At 49.8% G+C, this 14,697-nt stretch overlaps 1 protein-coding gene across 1 annotated transcript; it reads right to left on the bottom strand.

The window, feature by feature from the left end:
- Positions 1-7,082: 7,082 nt before the first annotated feature.
- Positions 7,083-10,948, bottom strand: LOC142061546 (leukotriene C4 synthase-like). The gene is given in 6 exon segments (XM_075102741.1): positions 7,083-7,870; positions 8,260-8,341; positions 8,576-8,646; positions 9,730-9,829; positions 10,654-10,729; positions 10,731-10,948. Coding segments are annotated over 6 exon segments (624 nt in total). The 5' UTR covers positions 10,899-10,948; the 3' UTR covers positions 7,083-7,743.
- Between the last annotated feature and the right edge of the window lie 3,749 nt (positions 10,949-14,697).

The following is a 14,697-nucleotide window of genomic DNA, read 5'->3' as shown; positions in this document are numbered from 1 at the left end:
TAAATTTCACCTTGTTCAAGTCAGCCTGGGGAGGGCTGTAATCTAAGCTGAGCTCAGCCTGTTGGGTTTTGTAGGCCACCTGGTAGAAAATGGGCAAAGAGGTGGCCTTTTAGGTAGAAATCCACTGGAGAAATGACCTGCCAGATAGTCACACAGCTCCTGTGCAGCATCCCCAATTCCCTCAAAGTCCATGGTGAGCAGGGCTGGGAGCAGAGACTCGCACCAGGATAGCGTAAGCACTGGTCCAGTCTGCAGAGATGCATAAAGCTGAGTAGATGTGTTGAGTGTTAAGCTGGAGCAAAGTAAACCTCTTCCTTGAAGCCTGCTGCCTTCTCAGGACATTTCTGTTTGGTACCAGTCACAAATTCCTGTTTGTTAGCTTGCTTAAGTTTCTTTCCTGGGCAGGAAAATAATGGAGAAACTGCAGCTCTGGTTCCAGGGTTTTATAGTCATTTAAGCCTATATGGAGACACTTTGCTCGTCTGGAAGTGAGGCAGATGCTGATGTCTGAGTAGGTTTTGGAGATATTATTGCAGTGCAAAAAATAATTACAAAAAATTCTTTTATGGGTCGGCATTTGCTATTCCAGGGAGAAGAGAGCAGTGATCGGAGTTTAAATACCTGCTCTGAAAAGATTACAGAACTCATTATCCATCATCCCAACGCCATCGTTCTATGTGCCTTCCCTTTCTCTCCTAGCTAGATGTTATCCATTTGTTCTGCTTCCCTTATAATCTTCATTCTTCATGTTTCAGCTATGTGTGTTGCATGTTCCTTGCGTTTGCATAGAAACATGTATAATTCAGGACCTTACAGTTAATCTGCAAACCTGATTAACTCCCCAAGAATACTGCTAGTAGCTGGCATGCTTTATCATCTAACGTCTGAAAACGGGGAATGCATGGAAGCCTCATATTGCCGATGCTTTGTAGATTTCTCTCTACATGTGGCCTCCAGTCAAAAGCCCTAGAATTCAATTATAACCTTTCTGTCCCTACCCATGGCTTTAGAAACAGCCTCTAGCTGTGGTGCTGTGACAAATACAAGCTAAACAATGCTATTAAATATGCATGACGTGTGCTTTACCGTATTAGATAACATGGCCACGTTCATGATCTGCTAATGCTGCCGATTCACAGCTTTGCTAATGCAGCCTCCCTCTTGCTTTTGCTTTGGGCAATTTAAGAGGCTTTTTGATTACACTTCACCTTTATTCTTCCTTTTTGCCTGTCTTGTCTTTATTCATTACTCTGACCATGGTGGTCTGCAGCAGAGGCTGGGCAGAAGCTCATGTCTCCCAGCTTTCCTGATCTGTAGCTCACTAAGAAGCCAAGCCATGGAAACCAGCTGGAGGGGTTGACAGACACTGCTGTAGTCAAAAGGAGATACCCAAGTCCCTCCTTCTCTCTGAGGCTACTGCTGTACTGTTTGAATCTCTCACCCTTCCCTTTATACCCCCGGCTTATCCACAGTTTTATGCTCAGCATCCTTTGTCAAAAGGAAACAGAAGAGCCGCCTCTCTTCTGCTCCCCCAATGATTGCATCATCTCGGGGCTCAGTTGGGAGTTCACCTGTCTGATGCTTTTCTGTTCATTAGTGTAGCTCAGGCCTGTTACCATTTTGGTTTTGTAACATTATAATTATGGCAGTTGGCAGAATGCCTTTTGCTTTTTACTGATACAGTTAGCCACCCCGCTGTGAATGCAGTTCCAGCAGTAGAAAAGGAGTCTTCTCCCAGCATACTTTAGGTATCTGCATGTTTTCCTGACTCCCAGCTAGGTGGGCATGAGTCAGCTCTGATCCAGAAGCCATCTGGCCGTGCAGTGCTGTACTGAGCTCATCAGACTACTCTCGGAGAAGGTTTGTTTGCTCAGGCAGAACATTTACAGCTCTTTGACAGTTCAGCCGTGTAGGCGCCAGGAGAGAGGTGGGCAAGTGTCCATTTGCATCCGTTGCAACGGGCCTCGTCTGCATTTCCTTACGCCCTCCCAGAAGAACGAACTGTAAAGCTGTAAATACTTTACAGCGGGGTGACCAGAGTCCAGTCATCAGAGAGCGTCCTGCAGTATCTGTATCAGGACAGATAACACAGTGCCTGAGCTCTTGTTATTCTAGCCAGCGTGTTCATGAAATGGAGCCTGTTCTAGCCATTCACTGACTGCAGACTCGGGAGCAGCAACCACAGCAGCTCACTGGTTTCATCCTTGCTGACATGATGAACCTGGTTTTCCACCCCTTGCAGGTAACGTTGCCTTAGCTCTTTGGGGTCACCCAGCTTTCTCTTGTCAAGTAGTGCAATGTCAAAGCAACTCAGCTGATGCACATGCTGCTGGCACAGATCCTCTTTTATTCTCTCCCTCCAGGAGTGCTCTGTGAGTCCTTCTGAGTGCTGACCCTACTTTTGTTCTTCCTACCTAACTTTTACCTTTAGCTCTTGGAGCCTGGAAATCACTGAACACAGAGTCGGGCACAGCATCGTTGAGGACTGCAGCAAGGCACGCTCCTTCCTAAGCAAACACAACAAACGTCCAAGTTTTCCCTTGGAGGGAGGACATTCACAAAAGGGCACGTTAAGCCCTGTCCACCTTGTATGTACTGTGGCTCTGCCCTCTCCAGAGGAAAGATGAATTTTTGGTGCTCTCTTATAATTTAGAAGTGATAATTACTGGGAGGTGTAAAACTGAGGAAGACGAAGCAACTTGTACCTTTAGAGTGTAGATTTTCCTGGCCTCCCTCTCTTGACCTGCTAACATACAAAATGGCAGATAGCTTAGTGTTTGGTTTTGTTTTTTTTACCTCACTATCTAACGCAGGAATGGTTTTTTACTGCATAAGGCTGTGGCCCATGGTAATGTAAAGGGATTATTTGCCTGCTGGCGAGGGGCCTGCTCTCACAGCCCTGTCTGAAACACCCTGCGCCTCATCCACGGCTGCATCTCTTCTGCGATGGTGTGGCGTTCAAGCCAAACACGGTGGGCTCAAATGGCAGGTATGACACATGTGAGCCACTGTCACGCTCTTCACCCCAGTCCGTCTCAGTCTCTCCAGTGAGGGCTGTGCTTTTGCACCTACACCCTCCTATTCCCCCCGAGCAAAGCATTCCTCCTTCCTCTGATCTTGCTGTTTTGCACCCCACAGATCTGTGTGTCGGTATGTTTACTTGGATCAAGAGGGTTCTGGGTCTTACTGCCAGTAATGTTCCCCTCTGTCTTGGCACTGATGGATACATCATCCAAAACGACCGTGCTGCACACAGGCAAGCACCAAAACGCTGTTATGTTGACAGCGAGGCCTCTGCAGAGTCAGCACATAAAATGGGTCACTAACGCAGTTATTTCAGTTACACAACTCCAGTGTGACTGCCTTTCTTTTTCCTTGCCCTTGAAGTCACTTGAATGTAAACAAGTAAAACTAAGACAAGGGGGTAACAAAATCAGGGTAAGGAATGGAGATGGGAAAGAACAGCGTCCCACAGTACCGGTCTGGAGACTAGCATCCTCACAGCTTTGCGAGCTGCTTCCCCAGAGCTCTGATCCTGGAGCTGCTGCAGAAATAAAGACCCATTGAGAAGTCTGGCTCCAAATTAGCATTTGAATTCCCTTGTAGTCTGTTGTCAGATGGGCAGGAGGTGGGTGCTAGTCTCAATCTCTCAGTACCGATACACAAAGGTAGCTTTAAAAGGTCCTGATTTTTCTGACGGGAAGAAATGAGTTGCTCAAACTATGGATGCTTTGTGTTTTCCTTTTTTTTTTTTTTTTTTTTTTTTCCCGCTTTTCCCTCTCCCTTTCTCCTCTGTTTCACTCCCTTTCCCAGATCAGGCTGAGCAGTAGATAGACACGTCTGGGTATTGTTAGTCCAGTCTGACCTACTTCTTTCCCTCCCCTTGGCCCCGTGTTATGGATGCTGGTGCTATGGAAACCTGGGTGACATGCCAGTGCCACAAAGCCAGGGCCACCAGCTGCACCCTCCTCTCCCAGCCCCACAGGCCCTTCCCCTCCCAAACACACCCCCAAAGAAAGTTAGCAGTGCTGCTTCTTGTGGAAATTCAAGGGTGTGCTCTGTGTGCTTCGTCCGTCCTGCCCCGCCGTGCTTTGGAGGGGTCTCGGGAGAAGGGGGCATTTTTCCCCGATCCCAGGGCACAGTGTTTCAGTGCTGGGGGCCACATGTAAACCCAGTGATGCTGATGCACCAGACCTGTCTGTGCACGTATCCTGCACAGGCCGTCACATGATGGGTAGGAAAGTACACGTGGGCACCCGTGAAGTTTTCAAGATAAAAATAAGCTATGAACTTCTGCGACATGGTACAAAAGACTTACAGAAACCTGTCTCGGTTCCTGTGAACAGAGACATGGGAACAGATGTGCACTGGCTATCCCTGCAGCGGATGGCAGTTGCTTCATCAGGGGGACAGAACTGTGCACTTTTGTCACTCGTTTGCTTGTGTGGGAACAAGCCCCATCGGGGAATGGAGGCTTGTTTACAAGTTCAGCCCGGTAGTTTCTTGCAATCAAAATGTTCTTGCTGGTTCTGCAAGTTTCCTTTCCTCTCTGCTGGCCTCGCATCTGGCTGGCTGCTTCGCCAGGGAGGCTGTGGCAGTATCAGAGTGGATTTGCTTCCAAATATCTCACACCAAACCTTTTCCTCCTCTTACTGACACTGAGCTGGCAGCCATGAGGGGAGGAAGCAGGAAGGAGCCCAGGAATCCACAAAGCTCTTGCAGGGGGCTCTTATGTCTGTTATAAGCCGCCTCCAGGAGATTTCTGCGAGGCCCCAGGACTCACCCACCCCAATAACCTTAACATCAGGGCTGGGCCCAGCACCGATGAAACCCGAGGCAGGAGGGTTTGGGCATGAGTGCCGCCACGGCCGCGGCTCTGTGCGCGGGCAGCCCGCCTGACGGCTGCCCTGGGCGCCTCTCGGGGTGCAGCGACCGACCCCTTTGCCGCAGGCTGCCGGTCCCCCCCTGCCCAGACACGTCCCCCCCCCCGGTTCCCCCCGTCCCCCGGCCGCAGCCGCGTAGCACCAGCGCCCTCTCCCGAGCTCTTCCCTCAGCCGGCGCAGCTCACCGGCCCGAAAGAAAATTCAGCCAGGACACAAATCCCCAGGTGGCGGGAGCTGAGCTGGCTTCCAGGGTCAGACCCCCCCCCCGGCTCCCAGGAGGCCGGGCAGGAGCAGGAGGTGGGGAGCCCGCAGCTGCCCCAGCAGCACCCGGGAACCCCCTCGCCCTCCCAGCGGTGGGAGTTGCGGCTCTGCAATCGGCCGGGCAGCAGGACCGGCGCTGCCCAACGGCTGGATTGCCGTTAAACTGGAGCTCACGGGGACGGTCTTTACGCCAACTGGATGGTGACCCCGGAGCTGCGTAACCTTGGGGTGGCAGGGGCAGACCCTGTCCCGCCCAGCGCCCACGCTGCCAGTCCAAACCTGGCTCCTCAGCATCTCTGCAGTGGATGCAAGCAGGCAAAGGGGTTTCATACAGCACCGGTGCAACATGCTGTGCAGTGGCAGCGTTTTGAATTGGGTAAATCTATCGACCATGTCATTGAACCACTGTCCCATGCAAAGTGATTTTCTTTGATGACAGTTATGAAGTAGCAGAGTAATGACAGCATCCCTGGGTGGAGCGGAGGAGCTCTCCTTCTGCTAGAGGCGCCTGAAACGACCCTCTGACAATTGTTTGAAGGGGATGATGTGTTGGGCAGTTTTTGCCGTGGCGGAGCTAGCGACAGCAGGCAACCGGGGCCAGAGCCTAGCGGTGCTGCACCAAGATTTTTAATGATCTGTGCATCCAGGGGGAGAAGCCGGCTTGCCACAGCCTCGCTGCTGAATCATTAACTTCTCTGAGTCATTCTGCAGCCTTGTCACACACAGAGCTGAGACAAGCGGGGCTGAGGTGGGTAATGGCTTCAGACCGATACAGCGGGGTTAGAAAACTGGTTGCAGGGTAAAAGATGGAGCTTGTGTCTGCAGAACTGGGGAGCACCAGCTTGGACTAACCCAAGACAGCAGGGTTTTGACACGGAGCCAGGACTTGCACCAGCAGCTGCGGCTGGTCCTTCTGTATTAACCCTCTGGGAGGTGACTGGTTATGCTGGTAAAAAGGTGAGGACTGAGAATTAACTTCAGGAGACGGTGGGACATGTTAGTGTAAAGGATAAGTAAAATCTCACTGGGGGCAGGTGGCATGTATCTTCCTCCCTGGCCTTGCTAAGGCACAGCCACGGTTAAATGATGCTTAGCCTTTTCTGAAGTGTATTACCAAAGCTGCTAGAAAAAAAGTTATTTTGTTGTTTATCTTGCTTTAACACCCAGGGGTTCCTGTGAGGATGGGGCCCCACCGCACTGAAAACTTTGCAGTGGCATGTGCTGTACAGTTATTTTTGTTTGGATTTAAGCCTTCCCCTGCAGTGTTTGCCAACTTCAACATGGCAGCACGACTCCAAGGCAGGAGAGCCCAGAAGGGGAATGGACTGGGGGCTTTTCTGGATAAGCCAACATAAAATGCAGGGAAGGAAATTAAACAATGTGAAAAATTAATCACTTCTTCCAAAAAACCCCTGCCTTTTGTTCTTACAGTCTAGATGTGCAAACTGCTGGGAAAGGGAGGGGAGGATGGCAGGCTTTAAAATGTGGTTAGACTGGCAGCATGTTAATGCAGTTTTTCACCCTTGGGTTTGGCATGGAATCCCCCCATGAGGATGGCACGGAGCACTGCTGGTGTTTTCTGAGCTGTGTCACTAACGTGAGCGGACCAATGGCCAAAAGCATCAGAGCTGTGAACACTGAGCTCCCATGGGAATCCAGTCCTTCCTGCCACAGGGGGGCCAAGCCCAGAGAGGGACCTGAGCACCGGCCAAAACACCCAGTGGGGACCACTGTTTGGTGCTGAGAGGCTCAGCCCCCAATCTGGGAGCTCAGCACCTCTGAAAATCAACGTCTCCCTCCTCAGAGCTCTCCTCCTGCAGGACATAGGGTTGCTGGCTGTGTTGTGCTGCACAGCAGGGAAACCAAGGCAGCCGCCTTGTATTCAAACACTCGTCGTTTTGTTCTCTGTTAATTGCAGATCCACAAGGAGACACCTGGCACAGCAAGCTCAGTGCCTTTTTATTTGTGTACGTTGTCGCTCAGCAGCTCTCAAAGCTATACATGCAGTAGTGATTATAAGTTTTGCACAGTCTTGATTTACTGTATCACCCATGGGCAATGGCTAATAACCATTACGAGGACACTAACAGACTTTTGCACAACACATTGGTGGCTGTTTATCCCTTGCCTCAGCCCACATCTGGTTTCAAACAAATGCCTTTCTTAGGTGTGGGCCTTGGAAAACTGGCATGAACCTGCATTCGGTGCCTGGGCTGAAGGCAGAGCTGCTGGAGGAAGTGTAACACATGGCAGTTCCCTGGGGCAGCTCACTGGGAAGCTCAGGCTGAGATGAGTTTGCTTTTATGTGTCCAGTTTTCCTAAAATTCTCCTTGTTTTGGAGCATTGTTGTTTCCGCAACAGGCATGATGGAGCTGCCCAGATATGGAGCACTTGGCACAAAGAGTGCCGTGGGGGGAAAATACCTCCTGAAGAGCTCAGCAATTCATGCCAGTGCTTGGCAGCAGGGAGGGAGGTGTTAAAAGCTCAGGTAAGGGTGGATTTGTTGCATGTGCTGTATTAGGTACAGCCAGTCTGTTTCCATGGGCAGGACGGAGCAGGACTCGATGGCGAGGACACCGATGAGGGACAGAGGAGCAGCTCACACTGTGAGAAGCTGAAGGATGTTCAGCCCCATGTAGTGAGAGAGGAAGAAATGCAGGATGCCCAGGGCTGATGCTGCAATGAGAATCCAGAGAACTCCAGTGCTAAAGTATATCGGGGCAAGCCTGGTGGGAAAGCAGGAGCCTGCTGAGACTGAGCATCGCTGCTCTCACCTGGGAACAGTCCCTTCCTCCCTGGAGAAGTGGGGTGGAAAGGTAGCCCCCGGCTGTCCCCTGTCCCCTGCATGGTGCCCCATGCCCAGCTCCTGCCTCAAAGGAGCACACACACCCCTGCAAGGGGTCGGGGCAGCTCCAGCCTTGCCCCGTATCTATGCCTCCGGCCCCAGCCCTGTACCCATGCCCACGTTATGCCCCGGGGAGAGCTTGGCAAGGCTGAGTCACAGCAGGACTCCAAAGCAGCCAGAGGGAGTCCTGAGGTTCCCCAAAGCACATTATGTTCCCAAATGCAAATCCCCAGGGGTTACCACATACTCCAGGATGGCAGAGGCGTTTACCTTTCTGAGGACGATGCCCTGTATCCCATAAAGTAGCAGTAGCGGGCATAGAGATAGAGCAGACCCAAGGCTGCAGCCAGACCTGCAGTTGAGAGAGATTGCAGAGACCATCTCCAAAGGCTTTTTAGAGCTACTCTGAGCCAAGCAGGCAGCCCAAAGTGAAGAAATAGAGGCTCTATGTCCTCTGGCTCTACCCTCCCAACAGAGATAGAATTACTGCTTAATTCATTGTTTGGAAGGTGAGCAGGACATGAGGACTGAGCCAGCACTCCAGGGAACAGACCCAGTGACAAACCAGGTAACGGGCTGTTCTCACCTTGATGGAAGAAGAGTCCAGCCTGCCACAAAAGTGCCAGGAAAATGGGAAAATATTCGGAGGAGTTCACCCTGGCAGGAAAGAGGAGGGCCATAAAAAAGGGAAAGGAGGAAGTTCTTCCTTTTTTACTTCCCCTAGCAGTTTCCAGAGGCTGGAGGCTGTTGCTTTTTAGAGCTGATGTCACCATAAAAACCTCCAGGCTTGCACCTTTCCCCACAGTTCCTGTCCCACCTTTATTCACAGGAACTAAACAGTGGAAGGAACTGGGTCTCCACAGCACAGCAAATTAAGTAAAAGATGCCCAGGTCAGACCATGCACAGAAAGGCTTCATGAACCACCCCCACTGCCCCTTCCCAAGTGCTGTAGCTTAAACCCTGCTGTAAAAGCCCCAAAGCCCAAAGCCACAAGGAAGGTCTGCCCCATCAGGCTGCAGACACGTGGAAGATGAAGTGCATCTTAAGCAGATAAGGCCAGAGCAGCCTGGACTTTGTGCAGGAGTGGGAGGGAGCACTGAGCTCTTTGGATTGTTTGTACGCCCTGCCCTGTCCCCGCAAAGACAAAATAGTAGGACCAAGAGGTGCTGGATGAGGCTGAGTCTAGGCTGGCAAAGGAGCAGAGAAAGTGATAGCTGAGGGGATCCCGCTCCTGCTGCTTGGTTGCTTTTTTTTCAGTACTCAGCTACAGCAAAAGTGGAAGCTTCCTCCCTCTCTTCTCCCTCCTCACTGCAGCCCTAGCACAGAAGTCATGGCAGAGATGCTGGATTGCGGCTATACCCATCCCAGCCACAGCTGAGATCTCTCCGGGAGCTTGTCCTTCCCAGCGAGTGAAGCTCAGAGCAGGGCTGAAGCTGCCTGAGGCTTTGATACCACTTGGCTAAAACCAGCCTAAGTCTAAGGCACCAACAGCTATGTCTGTAGCAGCCCTTCACTCTACAGAGAGATTCCTGTGTGATTGCTATCAGCAATGGCTGGTGAGTTTAGGCCTCATGAGCCAACCCAGTCCTGATGCTGACTCTTAAGTCCATTAACTTAACCCCGCCGGAGGTGAGTAACTGCTGAATTGCAGTCTGAATTACAAAGAAATGAATGGCAAAGCAGGCGAGGGGCCATTAGATGTGAGATTTGGCAAGCACCTTATAAGAGGAGTTTCTTACTGTGCTCGAAAGATCCTCTCAAATTCAGGTGGGCCTGAGATCTTCGGAGGAGAAATGCCAAACACCCTCCTAGCATAGATCACCTGGAGGAAGAAGTAGGCTGCAGCAAAAGAGAGAAAAGTAGCAGTGGTCAGTCCCCTGGCTGGGCACAGTGGGGCCAGGAGACTGCTGAGCTAGGGCCAAAAGGTGTGCGGTCTCCTCCTAACTTTGCACCCCCACATAGCTGAGAAAGCTGGATGAAAATCCCAGATACGTTTCAGACAAGGAAAAAGAATGACCCAGCGCAACAATGAAGCGAGAAGTACGCAGTCACGTACCACCAGCAGCTATTTGCTTTCTCTCTTGCGTAATTAACAGATCATCTGTGGAGATTGTTACTCAGTTCAGATGCACTTTGTTACTGCCAATTTTAAGGTTTTTAAAATCTTTAATTCTTTTCCCTTCTAAATCCTGATAGCTGAGCAGGGAGGGAACTGATGCCACAGATAAGCCACTCAGACACTGAATTAAATTGTCATGCAATGTGGAACCATGGCTGGGAGATGATCCCCGTGACCCAGTGCAGCCTGTTCTTCTACCTTTATGCACCGCAGTGCTCTCTTTGTATGCTAACATCTACATGAACCTCAGGAACTGCTATTAATCCATTTTTCAAAGAAAGAAAATCTACATGTTTGCAGAGGAGGAGATCTACCAAGAAATTTCTGAACTGAGGAGGTAGGTTGGTTCAGGGGAAGGACTTCCCAGCCACTCATTTTATTGAATACGTTTCAAAACCCAGATGAGATATTAGTCCACTGTCTGGAAAAGCAGGGAAGTGCCAGTGCAACAACAGAAGTGAAATGTGGAAGTGAAAGGAAGTCAGTGGAGATACAGTAGACTGACCCAGCAATTGTTTGGGCATGTGCATCCGATGGTTCCTACCTTGCTCCAGGACTCCCAGGACTGTCACGGCAGCCAGCAGATGAATCTGATCCAACATATTGACTCTTCCAGACCCTAGAAAATCTGATTTCCTGATCAGAAGCTCCTCTGGCCAGGTTTAGTCCTTGCTGATGTGGCAGTTGGTGGTAGTAGCTGGCAGCATAGGTTTGCTCTAATTGAACAGGGAAGATTTGTATGTGGTGCTTAAAACCAGGAGGAGTCTGGCCCCTTACCACATGCACCATGGAAATTTAAATCAGCAGAGAGAGGTCTAATGGAGTGTTTCCGTTCCTACCCTCCCTTTTCCTGGAATGAGTTATGAGGAAGTGCAAAAGCCAGCAGAGAATATGTGAGAGATAAGAGAGGGGAACCAGGAGCTGAATGGGGGGACTAATCTCAACAGCCCAGCAAACCGCTCCTAACAAAGGCCAAGGCACATCCCTCTTGCTGATGTTACATGAGGGACTGCAGCCCCACCTGAGCTGCTCTGCACCCCCCAAGCATCAGGACAGGCAGCATTTCATGGTACATATCATCGCATGCACAGACTCTGGAAAGTGTGTGTTGGGCATGGAGCACAACTTAAAGCCACAACACTGAGACGGCATCAGATAAAGCCTGCAAGTGAAAACCCCACTGCAACAGTAAGAGAGGATGTGATAAAGTATAAAAGGTACAGGTATATCTTGCACAATGATACTTTATTTGGGGATGGGTCATGCAGAATGACTGTCAGACACTGGGAGGATTTCAGAGCTGGCCCTCATACTGGAAAGGCTGGGAGCTGTGCGTTTTAAGGCTTCTGATCAATCCTCAGCCAAATGAACTCTCACTGTAAACACCGGAGAGACTTCTTTGTAGATAAAAGCCTGCAGAATTCATCAGGATATAGCAAAAGGAAAATGATGTTTTCACATGTCAGGAGAGACCTGCTCAGCTAATTCCTGTCTAACAGCACAAAGCTGGCATGGTTGTGAGCTGCTGAGGCTGCCAGATTTGTTTCCTTCCTCTCCCTTCATTCAAAGAATTTTCCCTTCAGACAAGGGAAAAAGGAAAGCAGGTTAAGACAGAGTGATCATTAAATGTCACTATTACAGAAAGTAAGATCAGATTAAAGCAGTTTACAGGAACTACACTGTATACCTGACATCCTTAACAGACTTTCTAAGAAGCAAAAAGCTGGTTCCAGTTTTCTGCCTCTCTAAAAAAGTTAAAGGGACCTGAAGAGGCTATAACAATGTCCCAACTTAGTATTTCTCCAAATATCAAACACAGACACCACCATTTTTCAAGCATCAGCTGTAAGATTAATTCTTCCATCTCAGAATTTATGCTTTTTCATTCCAGCAACTGTTTAGACATACAAGGAACATTGTGTTTCGTTTTCTCCCATTTAGCTGCCAAAGAAGTGAAGGACTCTCCTGTGTCAGCTCAAAAAGGGCAGAGGCCTCACAGTGCTTAATGATGTTTGATTTCCCTCTGCTCCTGCCCGATTACAGCCCACTAGCAAAAGAAAATATGAAGCAAAACAACTGAACAAAAAAGATCCAAGCTTACACCCCCATTGGATGACAGCGCAGCGTGACCTGCATCAAGTGTCAAATACGTGTAAGGAAACCTGGGCCAGGAGGAGCTCTAAAGTCTGCCACAGAGCACTTCTGCTCCCCAGATCATCATAAGATGCAAAATACTTCTAGTATCATCCAGCATAGTCTAAATATAATAAAGGCTAGTAGAAACATGAATGAATAAACAAGCACAGATGTCTCTCCCCTCCTCCTCCCTCCCCCATAAGCATAATTTTTCAAGCTGTCTTTACCTCCTGAAGGGCACAATGTTTTTCTTGTCCTCATTTGTCACCATCAGAGCTTGCATTATTTTCTGTCCTCACTCGGTGTTTGCAAGGAGCAGACAGAAGCATCCTCCTCCCAGAACCAAACGCCCTTCGACGATGGGACTGTCACCGGTGGACACCCTCAGCGTCCTGCAGACCACGGTGGCCACCAGCATTCCTGTGTAGGGGATGCCATGGCAGGCTCCGGCCGGCAGACATGGTCCCCCCTCACCGCCCTGGGCTCCACCACCTTCCTGCCGTTTGCATCCGACCTAACGACTACACAACCGCATGATGACTCGGATCATGCTGCTGATGGAACGGAAAATTCTCCAGTCCGCAAGCAAAGGCAGAGGGAGGGGCAGGAGGGAGGAGAGGGAGGGGGAGAGGGGCAAGAAGGGCAGCCAGTGTGGGGAGATGGGGACAAGGTGTCACTGCTGTCATCATCTGCCTGCAATGACATGGGAATAAGCACATTGCAAAACCTCACCCTCCGAGGCTGACATGGCCTAATTTCCTCCTAAGCAAAGACAAATTCTGTGGTCCAAGACTTGCCTCGGGATGGATTTGCTGAGTGGGAGCTAACGAAACACTGTCGCCCTCTCCCACTCCCCAGCATGTACTCTGCTCTCCAGGTTACACTGTGTGAGCGTAGCCCTGCAACATGGGGCAGCTGGACCCACAGGGACCAAACTCCTCGCACCTCTCACTGAGTCATCACTAGAGGCATTTCTCTGTGCCCTCGGTTGCTTCTGCCACCTCTTCCTGCAGCCATTAATCCTTTCTGCCTCCTAATTACCACTGTAGGACCACACCGTGACCTGGATTGCAACACCAATCATGATTAAAAATAATATTGGGAAGAAAAATAAGCAACACAAAAGGCTTGGAGGAGTTTTTAGGATCTGCAGAGTTTGCAGTACATATTACTCCCAGGAGCAGCAGGGCAAGGAGAAGCCAGCAGCACTGAGTCCAGCAGCACTACATGCAATAACATCCCCCTGGAAATGTATTTCATGAGAATACAACAGGCCAAGAGCTTTCTGATAGTGGAAGAGGGAATGTTTTGCAGCAGAGCAACTTACCCTTCAGCTGTGAAGCATGGAGGCGCCTTGTCCTTCCAATTGGATTGTAAAAATATGGAAGTATTTTCTAATATAGTTGGTGCTTGTGCTTCCTTTCCCTTCAGATTCTTTTGCAGCCACGTAGCACATCCAAACCTGTGACTGTGGCACTGCTTGTGAGAACAGCTGATGTTTTTCTGACAGCCACAAAGGAAAAAAGGGAGGGGTTTTCGTTCAAAAGAATTAAAAGCCACACGGAGAAAAAAGAGTTTTTCTAGTTCAAGAGAATGAAAGAGAGCTGAGCTCTGAGCACCTCAGCCCGTTCAACTAACAGCCCCTCAGGCTGGGACGGTGGGGCTGGCTACATGCCTTCCTGACCTCCCACGCCTGCGGAGACTTCTGTTAACTCAGACCGATGTGTGTTGAGATTTTCCTGGAATTCTTGGATTTTGCAGCTATAAGAGAAAGGATGGGTTAAAAACACGGCAAGAAAAGGTCAGTTCATGATTTCATCCCTTAAGAAGATGCAGTTGGCCATGTGTGGCTGTTCCTAGGAAGTGGGGACAGCTGCAGACAGATTTTGCCCTGGATTCCCACCAGGGCTCCCGGCAAGGCAGAAGCGGGCTCACATCTCAGCATTTTGAAATGTGCTCTGGGTTCTGCGTTTTGCAATAACCTTAAAAACTTTGCATGACAAGAAGTACCGTGTCTTCCTAAAATGTGCATCTATAGAGAGGGTCCCCCTTTCAGGAAGTGAAATAGCAGGTGGTTGGTTTTGCCAGCAACATCCAGGCTGGGATTATGTGAAGCATCCCTCAGACTACGAACTCAGCATATATCAGAGACGTGCATTAGCCTGTTGATCTAGAAGATTTCAGGCAGATATTCCTGAGATTTCCATACCTGTGGCATATCAAAGAGGTCACATGAATGTTCTCAAGTTACTAGTTATAGCAAAATTTCTAAATGCCAAGCCAATCTCTGGGTTGCTTTAACCCTCTGCTCTGCATGGAGCAGGACCATGGCCAAGTGGTCCTATTGACAGTGCTTCGCGTCTCAGTAGAGGTGAAGGGCTTCACTTTTGAGATAAACAGGGAAAACATTCAAAGCCATTTTCTAAAAAGCAAGATGGAAAGCCAAGTCTTT

Source organism: Phalacrocorax aristotelis, chromosome 8 (assembly GCF_949628215.1).
Source record: "Phalacrocorax aristotelis chromosome 8, bGulAri2.1, whole genome shotgun sequence".
NCBI lineage: Eukaryota > Metazoa > Chordata > Aves > Suliformes > Phalacrocoracidae > Phalacrocorax > Phalacrocorax aristotelis.
Note: the sequence above shows the minus strand (reverse complement) of the source record. Positions and strands in the feature narration are given on the sequence as shown.